Here is a 15,939-nt window from a genome sequence, read left to right as displayed (position 1 = left end):
GGTTTCCGTGGTAAAACAAGCGCAGACTCGGGCTGGTATTTTATGTGGGAGAGTGAAAGCGATCCTACATGGCTTGCATAAGGATTAGGCCCCTCGCGCAACTGCCAATTTAAACAATTATCTCCTACTTCATAATTCTCCCTTTCATTATACAAACCGTAAGCATCCTATAGAATTCTTTTTCATCCTTCCAAGTGGTTTTGCCCTGAAGAACTTTGTTCAGTTTTTTATAATTTTTACTTTTACCAGTTCTGCGTTTGGTACAATTTCCTAAAATGATGTAAACCATCAGGAGCTCACATCAGCCATTATTTGTTCAGAAAACAACTTATGGATAGAAACAAACGGCTTTGTTTGTCCCTTTCCCTCCCTGAAAGAATGCACTGGAACCACCTTCCTGAGCCAGTTCTCTCTCCTTATCAAGAAGCATTCCAGGGCTCCTGGGTGGCTCAGTTGGTTAAGTGTCTGCCTTCGGCTGAGGTCATGATCCCAGGGTTCTAGGATCGAGGCCCATGTGAGGCTCCCTGCTGTGGGGAGCCTGCTTTACCTCTTCCTCTGCCTGCCACTCACCCTGCTTGTGCTCATGCTCTCTCTCAGTCTGTCAAATAAATAAATAAAACCTTTAAAAAAAAAAAAAGATGCATTCTAGATTCCACCTTCAAAAACGTCCTTTGCTAACTTATTCCGTATTTTCAAAGCCCTGAACTTTGGGGAATCATTCCTGTTCTCTAAGGGAAATCTTCCTGATACAATGTAACACTACTTCTTGATTCAGCCTAGTGGAGAAGGAAGGGCTTCTGAAAAGTGGTCCCCTTTCTCAGGGGTAGGAGACAGGCATCAAGTTACACTTTGGGTCCCCTCTCTGAATTAAGTAACACCATTACCCATCTTATTTCCTCATACTCCTCACTCTTCTCTTCTGTGACTTATTTCTGTGGCTTTCCAGCGTCTCTCTAAATTTTCTTTTCATACCAGTTAATTCTGCTACTTCACAAATGTGAAGCGACGGTTTCAGAAGCAGTTTTAAGTCAAGTACTGATACACATATACCCTTTCTTTTAAAAGCCCATTTGGAAGTGTTTAAATTCAGTTTGAAAATTACTAATGTACAAACTAAAAAATAACAGCAACAACAATAAAAACAAGCAAACAACAGTGCATGATTCTGTGCAGTGAAGGTTAGGAAGAAAGACGTTTTTCAGAACAGATAGCAGATTAAGTTATTTCGAAGTTTCCGGACCTGCCATTCTCGTATTCCGCTCCCATGTGCAACTGATTTGCCATTGTAAAGTTAACACCTAAATTTGAAAATTTTTCTCTCTCAATCTTTTCAATGGGCAACACGTTCGACTGCAGATGTTTAATGACATCAGGGAACCACACAGATAATCCATAGTACCTGCAAAGACAAAGAAACGGGAGTGTGTATGGGTATCAGTGCACCTGTTCAGTGACTGCCCCCCTGACATTTTCAGAGAGGCAGGGGTTCCTGGAGAAGCACTTGTGATTCTGATCAGCTCCCTGCAACATGAGGAATCATTGAGCCATCATCTGTACTGCCCCCTCCCCGTCAGAGAGACGGCCTGGGAAGCCCCAGGGATGGGAGTCCTGCACTCTGCCTTTGGGCAGGGACATGCATCATATACCAACACAGGGCTTCCTGACCCTGATGTTTTTTCTTATCACCCCAGGCTTCACTGGGGAACCCCGTCCCCTAGTCTGGTGGTACAAACTCCTGGGGTCCAAAAACACTGAGTACTATTAAAGAATGACCTCTTTACTAATGGGGACTATTTCTCGCTTTCTACAGTACTGTGATACTGTTAGCCTGAGGGTAGAGATCCATTTCTCAAGTGGTTCAAGGCTGGGGAAAGGGTCATTTGGGTTATTATCTGAAAGTCCAGGTTATTTTCACTTTCTGCCTTACCCTCTTCTGTACGATTCTAGCAGGTGACAGCTCAGTCACTCTGCTGTGCTCTTTAGTATAGTAGCCACTAACCACATGTGGCTACTGAGCAGTTGAAATGTGGCTAGTGCCGTTGCTGGGTCCTGGGTAGCTCTATTTTTAACTTTTTGCGGAAGCTCCATACTGTTTGCCAGAGTGGCTGCACCAGTTTGCATTGCCACCAACAGTGCAGGAAGGCTCCCCTTTCTGTTCATCCTCTCCAACATCTGTTCTTTCTTATGCTGATTTTAGCCATTCTGACAGGTGTAAGGTGATATCTCATTGTAGTTTTGATTTGTATTTCCCTCATGATCAGTGATGGTGCATTTTCATATGTCTGTTGGCCATTCGTATGTCTTCTTTGGAAAAATGCCTCTGATCCAGCAATTCGGGTATTTACCCAGAGAATACAAAAATACAAATTTAAAGGGATACAAGCACCCTGATGTTTATAGCAGCATTATCTACAGTAGACAAATTATGGAAAGAGCCCAATGTCCATTGACTGATGAATGGATAAAGAAGATGTGGTGTGTGTGTGTGTATGTGTGTGTATACATATATGTACATATAAATGGAATATTACTCGGCTATAAAAATGAATGACATCTTGCCATTTGCAATAATGTGGATAGAGCTAGAGAGTATTATCCTAAGTGAAATAAGTCAGTCAGAGAAAGATAAATACCATATGATTTAATTATATGTGGGATTTAAGAAACAAAATAAACAAGCAAAGGAAAAAAAAAGAAAGAGAGGAAAATCAAGAAAGAGACTCTTAATTACAGAGAACTGATGATTACCAGAGGGGAGGTGGGCACGGGAGGGGGAGGAATGGATGAAATAGGTGACGGGGATTAAGGAGTGTGTTTGCTGTGATAAGCACCGGGTATTGTATGGAAATGTTGAATCACTATGTTGTACATCTGAAACTAATATTATACTGTGTGTTAACCAAATGGAGTTCGAATAAAAACTTAAAAAAATGTGGCTAGTCCGAATGAGATCTGCTCTAAGTATAAAATACCAAATCTGGAGACTTATGAAAAAAAGAATGTAAAATTAAGTCATTAATCACTTTTATATTGATTATATGTTGAAATTATACTACTTTGGACATAATGAGCTAAATAAAGTATATTATTAAAATAAATTTCATCTGTTTCTTTTTATTTTCTTTCGTGTGGCCACTAGGAGATTTAAAATGACATATGTGGCTTGCATTTTATTTCTATAGAGGTTGCTGCTCTAAGTTGGTGGTTCCCCAAGTAGGATCTCTGGACGAGCCCAGCATTGCCTGAAAACTTGTTACAAATGTACTCTCCAGTGCCATCCAGAACGGCTGCCTCAGAAACTGTGGAGGTGCAGTCCTCCAGGTGATTCTTCTGATGCACACTCACCTCAGCCTGAAGTGTCCCGTCTCTAATATCAGAGCCATGACAGTACCACCTGCCTGACTCTGGTTAAACGGGATGCACAGTGCCTCGCAGATAGTGAGTGCTCAAAAGATTATTCAGTGTTGATCATCACCACTGCCATCAGGATTTCTAGAACATCTCTGCCTTACGATTCCATAGATGTCCAACCCCTTCCTTCCATAGACCATGACTGAATCACTGTGGGGGTGTGAGTGGTGGCCGTTAAATCAGAAATGACTCAGGAATAGAACATCTACCACACTGCTCTCTACTCATACACTCAGGACAAAAGTCTTCGGAAGTGGCAACAACGAGGTAAGCACGCTAGCCTGGAACACACATCATCAATGACATGGAGGAGTTTCAGCTAATTTTTTATTTATTCAGTGAACATTCACTGAATATCATCAAATGCGAGGCACTGTGGAAACCACAAAGCTTAAAATGTGGTCAGCAATAAATAACAAAATAAAAGCAAACCAGATATTACCATGTAAATCTCCACATCAAGAGTAGAACTTTTGACTACTTATCTTTGTACCTAGTTGAGTGTTTAGTACAGAGTAGATACTTTTTAGCCTTCTCTGCCTTCATTGATTGATGTGTCTTCTAGAACTTGAGTGGGAATTACTTTACATATTCTGAATCAACCCTCTTAACTTGGAAATAAGGAAATAAAACTTGATAGTGTCTCCAAGTCACAGAGCAGAGTGAGGCCTTAGGTCTTCTGATCCACACTTGCCTTGTCTCTCCTTTTACTACCCCTCATGGCACTATGAAAGATCGACCATCTCTGACCACTCACCTGTTTTAATTTAGGCATGTTTACAGATAGAATCTGCAGTGTACATGTTGGGCTCTACTAGGGCGTTAAGAGCCAACTGACCTGAAAGTGTAGGGTATTATCTAATTGCCTCTTTTAAACAGTAAATTATGCAAAATAGAGTTGGACACAAATATTCTAAAGCCATTAGCAAATAAAATTCTGATATTTTCTTCCCACCTCCTCTTTTCTTAGAACACATATATGGTGGTTTTATTCATTCAGTAACTACTTATTGAACACTTACCATGTGCCGGGGCACATAGCAGTGAACAAAATAGTTTAAAACCCCTGTTCTCACAGAGCTTCCACAGAGGGGGAGACAGAGCTTTATTCTCTACAGAACAAAGAAATGTTTTGTATATTAGAAGATGGAAGGTGCTCTAGGGGAATAATAGGGCTGAGGAGGGGGTAGGGAGTGCTGAGGGGCTGCAGTTAAGGAAGTGCTTACGGAAGGTGACCCTGAGAAGGTGACACCTGAGCCAAGTCTTAAAGACGTGAGGAAATGAGCTGGGCGATATCTGGGGAGCAGTGCCAAGACAGTTCCCTGAGAGGGGAACGTTCTGGCATGTTCAAACAAAAGCAAGGAGGCCAGTGTGGCTGGTGCCGAGCAAACAAGGAGAGGAAGGTGGAGAAGCCACGGGGAGCAAATCACCCACAGTCTCGTCAGACTTTCCAAGGACTATTGGTTTCGCCACCCAGCATTAAGACAAAATAAGGTAAGTCATATATAAAAACTATCATGGTCGGCAAATCTAAACTGAAATAAAGAAAAAATCTTTCCTAACATATTAACAGCATCAAACAGTGTAAGAAAGGAGAGCCGTGTGACTGGAAGTTACCGTGTGGAAATGTAAAGATTTCACTCACCAAGAACTGAAATATTACTTACCCAAAGGACAGGGTGAACCAAACAATTGTAAGCTTTATTGTATTTTCCCTGACTGGGTAGTTGAAACATCTCATGAAAGTCAACCAAATCTGTGAAATATTAAAGAGTTAGTTTCCTTGTGTGGTTATGCAGTGACCCACTCCCCAATCCCCTTCACCAATTATAAAAACACTTCTTTCAGCCAGATTCATTGGAACTTCAAATGTCAAGGCTGAAGGCTCTAGGAAACCAAATACTGCAAGTTTCACTTTTTTAGCTTCCTGGAAGCCAATGGATAAAGTAACTTAAAACTTCAGTGTGTCCCAGCCCTGACAAGACTTCTTGCCTAGCACCTTCCCTTCCCAAAGATAGAATGTCTTGGCTAGCCCACTTATCTCAGGGGGGTCCTTTCACCTGGTCCCAGTGCAGGAAAATAAGGTGTCCCGGACAGAAGGGGGCACAGCCCCACTCATGGAATGGTCACAATAAACCCTGCTTCTGACCAATTGTAAAGACGACATGTTGGCCAGCGCTCAGGGCGGGTCTATTACTTACTCCATAGAGTTCCGTGCGGATCCGGACAAAACACCTTTTGTACCACGTCCCTGTGTCACTCTCAATTTCAATCAGCTCATCTATTTGTTTGGGGGTTTTGATTCTGTGGACCTGTAGAAAGCAACACAATGCCAAGTGCTGAGTTCTCTTCTCTGAAGGCCTATCATTTGTTTTGAAATCCTCCATGGATTACATGTAGGCATTATTTTGTGATACTCTAGATTTTTTTTAAATCACAGAGGTGTTCTTATTACTCAACATATTAGTTTTGGGAGGCTTCTTCTTCTCTACTCATCAATGTTTGTTTGTTTGTTCATTCATTCATGGTCACCCACTGAGTACCAGGTCCAGCACTAGATGATGGAAATGCAAACAAAATATCACATACTCTCAGCATTACCATACAAAGAAAAAAACCTCTAATGGAGATCTATACTGGATGGGAGAGATGTATTTTACAGAACACCCAAGTTGACTTGGGAATGAGAGAAGCCTTCAGGGACTGAATCTGAGCTAGGACTTATGGAGAAGTAGGTCATTTGTCATGTATGTAAACCACTTGGAGGCCATTCCAAGCGTGAGAGCTACCATGTGCAAACATCTTGAGTTGTGAGAGAAAACAAGGTCCTGGCCAACTACAAAGACTTCTGGATTCCTGAAAAACAGTCCAAGGCCAGGGGGCAGTGAGTCATGAGGGCTGAAAGAAATCAGTGGCAGTAAGGTCAAAAGTAAGGAAAAATGAGTGATATTTAGGATGGAAATAATAGGACAGAGTGATTCCTTCAATATTATGGGGATAAAGGGTTGAAAGAAATAGGGTAGTTCTAAGGTTTTCCAGTTTGGTGGTACTGGTGGTATCTTCTGATAGAATTTAGTAAAAAGAAGCAGCTTGAAGACTTTTAAGGTGCTAAGTTCAGACTTAGAAATTCAGATTGGGAAGAACATAGAAAGATGTCCATAAAGGCCTTTGACATGTATGTCTGGAGCTCAGAAGAATTGTCCATTACGAGATAGCTGGAATCAGCTAAGGAAAATATATAAGGTTAAAAGAGAAATTGCTAAAAACAGAGTCCTGTAAAACAATATTTAAGGTAGGGGCATAAGAAGAAGGGCTTAAAAAGGAGGGTTTGGAGGAATGCATGCAGATTCACTGTGTTGTAGGCACAATAAGGAAAAAGACAAATTTGTCATGGTGGAATTGTGTAATGACTTTGAAAGTCACATAATAAATGACTCTGAGATTACCCATTCTTTGAGACTATTTCTTCCTGTTCTCACCTAATTGAGTAACAACATGGATGACCATGTGTGAATTTGGTAACTCAAACATTCTGGAAGAAAAAGCAGGTAAGTAGCACAGTGAGGCCCTGGAAAGACTCACCTTCACAGAAGATGCCTTTGGTAAAGGATTTTTCCTCACCTGGCTAAGAAGGGTTAGGTGACATTGAGTATCTAGATGATGCCTCAAGATTCCTCCAGCCTTATGATCCTTTAATTTAAAAAAATTCATCCTCTGTTGTGCATCTGCTTAAAAGATGGGCCTATTCAAAGACTTCCAGGTCCTCAATGAAGGACATTCATTACCGACCTTCATTTTTCCATTACATTGCATAAAAATTTTTGCTAATGAAGAATGTGTGATGATTTAGGTAAAGGCCAAACTAAGTCTATATTTACATTATGAAAAATGTGTTTCCTAAATAAAAATGAAATAAATAAATGTCAGTGGACTATTTAATGAGGGACTGCTTCATATGCTTTAACACCTATAGTTGATGTTATTTATAAAACCCTGAAGATCTTATTTATGTCCCCCTTATGTCTTACTGTATGTCTGCCTAAAGCTACTTCAGACAAAACATTATTAGTCTAATTGAATGACTGCCTATGTAAAAAGATTTAAACCATTGTTCCTTCCAAAAAATTCCATCCATCCAATTTTCACTGCTTTAGACTGGCCTTCCCCACTGAGAATAGACTTGGTAACAGGGACATAAGAACATTCCATGCAGAGCGAATGGCACACACAGAGCCAGTGAGTGCAACATGTCTACGTGAAGTGGGAATATGAGGAACCGAAAGACAAGCGTAGCTGGTGTAGAGAGAAAAATTTACAATCCGGCCTTTTCAGAAAAGGTTTCCCTGCCCTTGGCGTAGAAGAATCACTGAGAAGCAGGTACTCACCGAGAAGACTTTCTCAGGCTGACCCCGCGCTCTCATGTTTGTGTCATGAATTAATTTCAGGATCATCCACGCTTCATCGTGTTTTCCAACCTAAGAAATGCGAACCAACCATGAAGGGCTAAAAGTAAAAACACTCATACTCCCTGATTTTCCAATAACCATCTTGTGTTGTCAGAGCAAATGGGGTGTAATTGCACAAATGGGATATCCCACTGGGTCTCCTTAAGTACGTGAGCAGTTCAATGGATGTGCCTAGAACTCGAAATAGCATCTCTGGCTACTAAAATTTCATGTATAAAAAAGTAGGACAAAGTCTTTTCACGGAGTGAGAAGTTACTTGCTTGAGGAAGAGCATTAGCGCTTTCTGGCCACGAGGCAGCTTTTTCACACACTTGTCTTTTAGAGCCTGTCTCCATGAGCCAACCCCTTCAGGGTTCCATGGTAGCAGGGAAAACGTACTTCCCAAAGAGGCAAACACACTTTGCTAGAATTAACAAGGAACTTTTTCCAATGTGTGTGGCTCCCTTGAATATTCATAGTAATACATGTTACCTCCAACAAGAACCGTGGGCTTTCAGGCATGAATGTGAGGGCCACCACTGAGGAGACACAGGGCAGCGCACAGACTATCACGAACACACGCCAACTGTGAAACTGGTAAGCTGACCCCATGCTGAAGCTCCACCCTAGAAAAGAAAGAATGGAAGAGTGAAGGAGAGCGCCTCTCAGATGGCCTGCTGGGAAAGCAAGGACCCCCCCCCCCCAATCACTGTAGGTGTCTACACTGCAAATGTATTAAGTCTTCATATCCACAGAAGAATGAGCCGATCTGGGCATTAGCCACAGTAAGCAGCTCAACTTTACAACCACCAATAGCAGTGTTGAGAGAAAAAAACCAAAGGGGTCAGAGCTTAAGTATGGGGGTACATGTGTGTTTCTGTACAACCGAATTCTAGAGGCCATGATAAATTAATTTGGAATACTTTTTGCAATAGACCTCTATGCTGGGACATGTTCTGTTTGCTCCTCCAGATCACTGCCCCTTCCCTCCCTCTTGCTGTGTTTTGGGAAGTGGACTGGTATGGAGGCATCAACTGGCTCGTGTGACCACTGGCTTCCATTGGGTCTGGCAAGGTGGGAGCAGCATTCAGGATATTTCTTTCCCTTGCTTCCCTCCTCCCTTCCCCTGGCTGGGTGGAGATTTGTCAGTGGGAATGCTCATCCCCTGGGACCTTCTCCTACAGCCACAGCTCTTGTCAGCTTCTGGCAATCACCCCCTCCTGGTGCCCTTTGAGGCACAGGTAGGTACAAGATGCCCTCCTCCTGCTAGCTCCTCAGTGCTTTATTATTCCCTATTGGTTTCTTTTCATTATTTCCACATGACTCTTTAGTGATCCCTTGTGAGGGTGTTGTTGGTTTCCTGCCAGGACCCTGACCAGTACAATTGTGAAGAAATGGCAGGTGTGGTATCTCTCCATATGCGCATGTCATAAAATAGATCAAGACAATTTAAAATTTCTAAATAGTATTTTTACTATAATGAAAATAAGTATAATGGGATACAAACAGAAATCTCTTTAAGAACTAAGGAAAACTGCTGAGAATAACCAGGAATCCCACTGCCATAGTCCCCTAGTTAAAGCTAAGCGTAAGAACTAAATAAAAGCTGAAATGAAATAATAAGTAAAAAATAATATTCATAAAATTTAAATAACAGTGGGAAAAAAAGAACTAAAAGGAAGCCAATTTTTGAATGAATATAAAATGGCTGAAAGCTAAATTCAAACGTGATTCTAAAAGAGAAATAATGAAGAGTATCAAATTTAATTGAAAACAGAGAGAAAATATATAGAGACATACATGAATTTCATGAGACAAAATTTTAGTTTTTAGCAACACGTGGCATTTATAAGGCCTTTTGTGAACAAAAGTCAGGTGTTTTATACCGCATCCCCAGGACAGCAGTGTATTTATTCATTATTTACACAGAAGCCAAGTGAGATTCTGAAGGTGATGTAACTTCCTCAGGGCCACAAAGCTGACATTACATATCAGCATCTTCTCCACCCGGACTTGAAGCAGAGTCGTGTACCACACCCAGCCTCATGTCTATGCACACTGGCTCATCAATGCAGAATTTGTTGACAAATGATACAAACATCAGTGACATGCTACATCAATCAAATGATTAATAAACATTTTCTGGGAATTTAATACATACTCTATGGATTGGTAAATTAACCACATCATAAACTTTAGGAGAAGGTCCAAAGTCCCAAATATCCAAACCACAGAAAAAAAATTGGTGGAATAGAGAAAACATACCTTGTTCACTTCACATTTTTTTTAAAAGATTTTATTTATTTATTTGACAGAGAGAGAGAGACAGCCAGCGAGGGAGGGAACACAAGCAGGGGGAGTGGGAGAGGAAGAAGCAGGCTCCCCGCAGAGGAGCCTGATGTGGGGCTCGATCCCAGGACTCTGGGATCACGCCCTGAGCCTGAAGGCAGACGCTTAACGACTACGCCACCCAGGCGCCCCTGTTCACTTCACATTTGATCTGAAAGTTTCTTATAAAGAATATCTTTTTATTTTTTAGAAGCTCTAGATCATACTGTTTAACACACCAAAAGAAAAGCTGTAGATGGCTAAGTGAAGCAAGTGCAAAGCTACAGCACAGGATTACATCACACTAGTGGATAGAGCTGGAAGCTTCTGGCACCAGAACAGGGCTCCCTCCCTGCCCAAAGATGTCCTCATCCCCATGTCCAGACCTGTGACCACGTGACTCTATATGACAAAGGTACCTTGAAGGTGCAATTCAGTTAAGGATCTTGAGGTAGACTGATTATATCATAGAGCAAGGTCCGACCTACATAAGTAGAAGAGCTTTTCATAAAAGACAGACAGAGAGAAGGAGATGTGACGAGGGAAGTGGGAGCTCAGAGAGACATCTGAAGGTGCTGCAGTGCTGGCTGGGAAGATGTAGCCGGGGCCACAAGCCAAGGAATGTAGGCAGCTTGCAGAAGCTGGAAAAGGCAAGGGCTGTCTTCTCCCCTCCCGCCTCCAGGAGCCCTGCAAACCCATTTAGACTTCCAACCTCCAGCATTTTAGGATAATAAACTTGGGTGGTTTGAAACCAGGCAGTTTGTGGTGATTTCTTACACCAGCATTAAGAAAGCCATAGCCTCTCTTTGCAGTTACAGCTCTGTTGCTTACATGATTGACAGCAATTAAACTAAAGAAGTTCAGTTCTTCTCTATGAAACCTCAGGCTCCTGGCTTTTGCTTGGACTTCTCTGAAGGCATCTCCAATGACCTGTCTCCTTTCTGACACCTGGTCTTAGAAATACAGCCCTTCACTCTCACTGCTCCCAAACATCACATCACTGGGGGAAGAGACTGAGTGCGATGTGATTCCATTTGAGCAGTTTTCCGCCCACGGAGGAAACTGGACTACAAACTGAATCTAATCCCGGAGGAGAGCTAGCTGGTCCAGAGGCTCCCTCTCCTCAGCTTAAAATGCAGTTTCTTCAGGGGTAGATTCTTCTGCCCAGCAGCCTAACTTTAGCCTGATCACTGCGGTTCACATCCTTCTGTACTTCATTAGCTGTGAAGTGGGGCTCCGGCCCCCTGCTTGGTGTATGTGTGCGCACACGCACTGTGCTCTTGCTTTATATAAAGGGGGTGGGGTCCACTCCTTTCTCTCCCCGTTTTTTGCAATATGCTTTTCCCCAGCCTCCAAAACTCAGTTGTACCCCTCCTTCTGTCTCTCTTCAAATCTCTAGCAGTCTACTCTACTCCTTGCACTTGACACCCACCTCCTGTTTTCTTTGAGAACACAAACACAGAGAGAACTACATACATCTTTCCTTCTCACTCCTGAATCTCCCCACCCACCTGCGCCTGTCTGCACCCTCTGCCTTCCCTCAGGAGCACTGGCAGTTGGTCTGTTGTAACCATTCCAAGGCCAGTCTGTCCTTGAGACTCTCTCTCCTCCTTCTCTCTCTCAATTACAGAACTGTAATTACCTGTCCCTTCTCTCCAGCTCTCGTCATGGTGTTCTCTCACCTTACTCGATGGGTCATTCCATCAGCACACCCATCTCTGCCATCTAAGAAAAAACCCTACCTTGCCCCCCACATGCCTCTCTAGTTGCAATGCTACTCCTCTGTCCCCATTCTCAAAAGAATGGTCATGAGCAACTGTCTCCACTTTCTCACCCCAAATGGGCTTCTGCCCCCAAGTCCACAGAAGCTATGCCAGTCAAGGTCATCTGTCCTGCCAAATCTAATAGGCACTTCTCTATCCTCTTCTTACTCGAATTGTCTACATCATTCCATATAGCTGACCGTTCTCTTCTCTTTGAAGAACTTTTTCCCTTGTCTTCCTCATCACGACACGCCACCTCATTGGTTTTCTTTCAGTTTCCTTAGCTGACTTTTTCTCTCACTAGCTCTCCAAAGTCGGTATATCCTAAATATTGATTGTCAGTCCTGTTTTCTGGATATAGGTTCTTTCTAGGCAGACTCGTGTATTTCTATGACTTTCAGCACCATCTGTATGCCACTGTCTCTGACACATAGCCTCTTTCTAGGTCTCCAGAAACCCACCTCCACCTGCCTATTGACATCTTCACAGAGGTGTCTAATGGGCATCTCCGAGTTATTGTGTCCAAATGCAACTTCTGATTTCCTGCTCTGCTACCAAAGAAAACTCTTGTTTTTCTTTCAGTGTTCCTGTTTCAGCCAATGATACATTGTCAGCCACCCAGATATTCATGCCTAAAACCAACACCTCATCTTCAGTTCCTCTTTTGCCCTTACCACATTCAAGGTCCAATCTCCGCAAGCTCCACCTTTCCAACAGACCTCAAAGCCACCCACTTCTCCCCATCTCCCCGGCATCACCAAGCTTTGTCTTTGCATTTGGTATTTTCCCTGCCAGGACTGCTCTGCCTGAATATTTGCATACGTTGGTGCCTCCTTCCCACCTTCCAGGTCAGTTTAAAGTTACCTCTTCAGAGAGGCCAAACCCTCAATTCCACTCTGTCACCAAAGCCTGTCTTATTGTTTCCACAGCACTTACTGATATCCAAAGCTGTCAACTGCATTGATTTGGTGACACGTTTACTCTCTGTCCCTCTCCGCACTGGGAGAGTAGGAACTCTGCTTTTGTTACCCACCAATACATTCTCAGTGCCTATAGCAAGTCATGGTCCATAGACAGGTGCTCCTTAAACATGTGCTAAATGAAAACACACCCACACTCTCTCACAGTGCGTTTGTGTGAGTATTTGAACACATGACAAATCACTGCAGGCTAATAAGACTAGTTTTCTTTTGACATTTTTAAAATTCACACTAAACAGCAAACCTTGATTTATTTTTTCAAATTAAATTAGTAATTTATATACTGTAAAATCTATTACCTTTTCAGATTACCAGTTCTATGAGTTTGATAAATGAATAGTCATGTAGCTACCATCATAATCAAGAGGCAGACTGGTTCCATCACCCCAAAACATTCCTTCCTGCTGCCCTTTTGCTGTCAACCCTTCCTCCCTTGCTAGCCGCTGATAACCATTGGTCTGTTCTCTGTCCCTATAGTTTTACCTTTTCCAGGATGTCATCTAAATGGAATTCTACTGTACACAGCTTTTTCAATCTGGCTTTATACACTTAGAATAATCCATCCGTGTGGATTGTTACACTTATCAACAGTTTGCTCCTTTTCACTGCTGAGTACAACTGCCTTGTGTGGCTAGATGACAGTTTGTTCACTCACCATTTGAAGGACAGCTGGATCGTTTCCAGTTTTAGGTGATTATAAATAAAGCAGCTGTCAACATTTCAGTCAGGTGCTTTGTGTCCCAAAGTTTTCCTTTTTGCTTGGGTAAATACCAAGGAGCAGGTTAGTGGAGTCATAGGATAAGTTTATGTTTAGTTTTATAAGAAACTGCCAAACTGTTTTCCACAATGGCTGTATCATTTTACATTCCCCTCACTTGTGTGTGATACTTTCAGCTGCTACAGATCCTTCCTACCACTGTTTTGTCTGTTTGGGTTTTTTGTTTGTTTTTGTTTTTTGTTTGTTTGTTTTTGCCATTCTAGTAGGTGTGTAATGGTATTTCATCATGATTTTAATTTGCATTTCCCTACTGCCTGGTGATCACCTTAATTTACTTTGTTTATTCATTCATATTTTCATTGAGTATCTACATGTGCTAGTCACAATGTTCCACAAAGTGGAGGCTAGTAAGACTTCTTTTCTGCCCTCGAGGAGTTCCAGTCTAGGGGAAGAGGCAGATTAGTTAACAGATACAACAAACAGTCCCACACATGCTGGAACAGGTTATGAAGAAAGTATGGTGGGAGTACAGAAGGAGCAGAGGTGTCTATCTGAAAGAGTATTTTCAACAGAGCCCAAGCGAAATTTCTTTTCTGATTTGGGTCCTGAACAAAGAGCTAATTCTTAAGTTTCTAACATTCAAGTTAGAGATACAATCCAATTCAATACTTAAGAAGTAGATGAAAGTAGCCAAGACAGGTTGTGCCATACCTGGTCCCTAACTCTTTCCTTCTATATCACAACCATCTGACCTGGAGAAAGGGACGATGACCCTCGAGTGGGAGGAGGGAGTCCTAGAAAGGGAGACCAATGCTACTCCCCTTTTAGGACATGGCCCTGGGAAAAGGGATCAAAGACTGATGGATGATATTCTGTGTCCCAGATGAGGGACAGACACAGTGACAGTCTTGAGAAATGGCCCTGCAGATGCTTTGATAAACTAAAATACCATTATCTGGATCCAAAATGAATAAAAGAATGAAGTGGTAGAACACTGACCACCATAATTATTCAGCCATGAATTCCTGGGACCCCTCCCCATTTCGATTTCAGTATGGTTTACATCTGAATTTGAGAGTGATATAACACCTAAACCACCACCAGTAGGAAGCAGGGAGACATCAATAGGAATGAAGGACCAGAATATGAAACCAGGACACATACAACTAGGGAAGTGGGTTATTGCATTTAGACACTCATCTGCACTTAGAAAAATGGATTATCTTAAATGAGTCCTCTGTTGGCACCATGCCTTTCTTGTCTTATAAAAAAAAAAAAAAAGAAGTGATTCTTGGTGTGGGTGGTGGTTCTAATTGTCCTTTGGACTTTGTTAAAAAATACCCATCAAAATGTCATACTGAGGGATTTATCTACATATAATGTAAATTCCATGTAAGGAAGAACCTCAGTTAGGGTATTACAGAAAGCGGTTACTGCACAGCACTAATCAGTGTGGCGCTAATAAGAGCATTATGCATCTCACATAGTAATCAAGGCCATTTACAAGCCTCAAGCCAACGTGCTCTAGGACTGCAGAAACCAGCTGCCTCCCCAGTTGCACGACTGTCTGAGATCTTTCAGGGTGCCAAGGCAGAAGTATGTGATGCATGTGGAAGAAGAATGCTGGCTTTCATGCTCTTTTTTGGGGGGCTTAGTTGCTGTTGCGCTCGTGAATGAGCACATACTTTACTGATCTATATTTGAGTACCAGTTTTGCAATATTTGTAGGATGCAGTCTTTGGTAAGAAGGCAGTTTTTTTTTTTTTTTAAGATTTATTTATTTATTTGAGAGAGAGAGAGAGAGCACGAGCAGGGGGGAGAGGGAAAAGCAGACTCCTCGCTGAGCTGGGAGCCCGACGGGGGTGGGGGGGGGGCTCTCCAGGTGCCCCAAGAAGGCAGATTTTAGGTGCAAGACACAGATTCAATGTTCTTAAACATTAGCAATCAGTATTAATAACAAATACATATATGTGAGACAAGTTTTTAGTAGCTAAGAAGTAAATTGCCTGTATTTATTGGTCAGTGGTCTTCACTCACAAGGCACAGAGACAACTAAAACTCTCCTTGGAAAAGTAGTTCAAAATCCATTTTCTTGAGTGGCAACACACTTAGGAAGGGAACAATGATCAGATAAATTTCTGATTTTATTCCTACAGAAATAAAGTTTTATACCCTCAACAGGTTACTGGTTTGCAATATAAATACTGTCTAATCCACGTGAAACATTAACGCTTGGCTAGAAACTCAGGTTGTCATCCATCTAATGTCATCTGTGACTTTAGAACCAGATGTAG

General features: G+C 42.1%; 1 protein-coding gene across 1 annotated transcript in view; it reads right to left on the bottom strand.

The window, feature by feature from the left end:
- SV2C (synaptic vesicle glycoprotein 2C) overlaps nt 1–15,939 on the bottom strand; it is a 437,234-nt gene that overhangs the window by 24,457 nt on the left and 396,838 nt on the right. The window contains exons 6-10 of the mRNA XM_048220957.2: nt 8,349–8,482; nt 7,797–7,886; nt 5,613–5,723; nt 5,079–5,167; nt 1,241–1,399 (exon numbers count right to left, since the gene is read on the bottom strand). Of these exons, the coding sequence (XP_048076914.2) occupies nt 1,241–1,399; nt 5,079–5,167; nt 5,613–5,723; nt 7,797–7,886; nt 8,349–8,482 (583 nt within the window). The remainder of the gene's footprint in view (nt 1–1,240; nt 1,400–5,078; nt 5,168–5,612; nt 5,724–7,796; nt 7,887–8,348; nt 8,483–15,939) is intronic.

The sequence above is a fragment of the Ursus arctos genome, unplaced genomic scaffold, assembly GCF_023065955.2.
Source record: "Ursus arctos isolate Adak ecotype North America unplaced genomic scaffold, UrsArc2.0 scaffold_5, whole genome shotgun sequence".
Taxonomy (NCBI): domain Eukaryota; kingdom Metazoa; phylum Chordata; class Mammalia; order Carnivora; family Ursidae; genus Ursus; species Ursus arctos.
The sequence above is the reverse complement of the archived record's forward strand: the minus strand, read 5'-3'. Positions and strand labels throughout refer to the sequence as shown.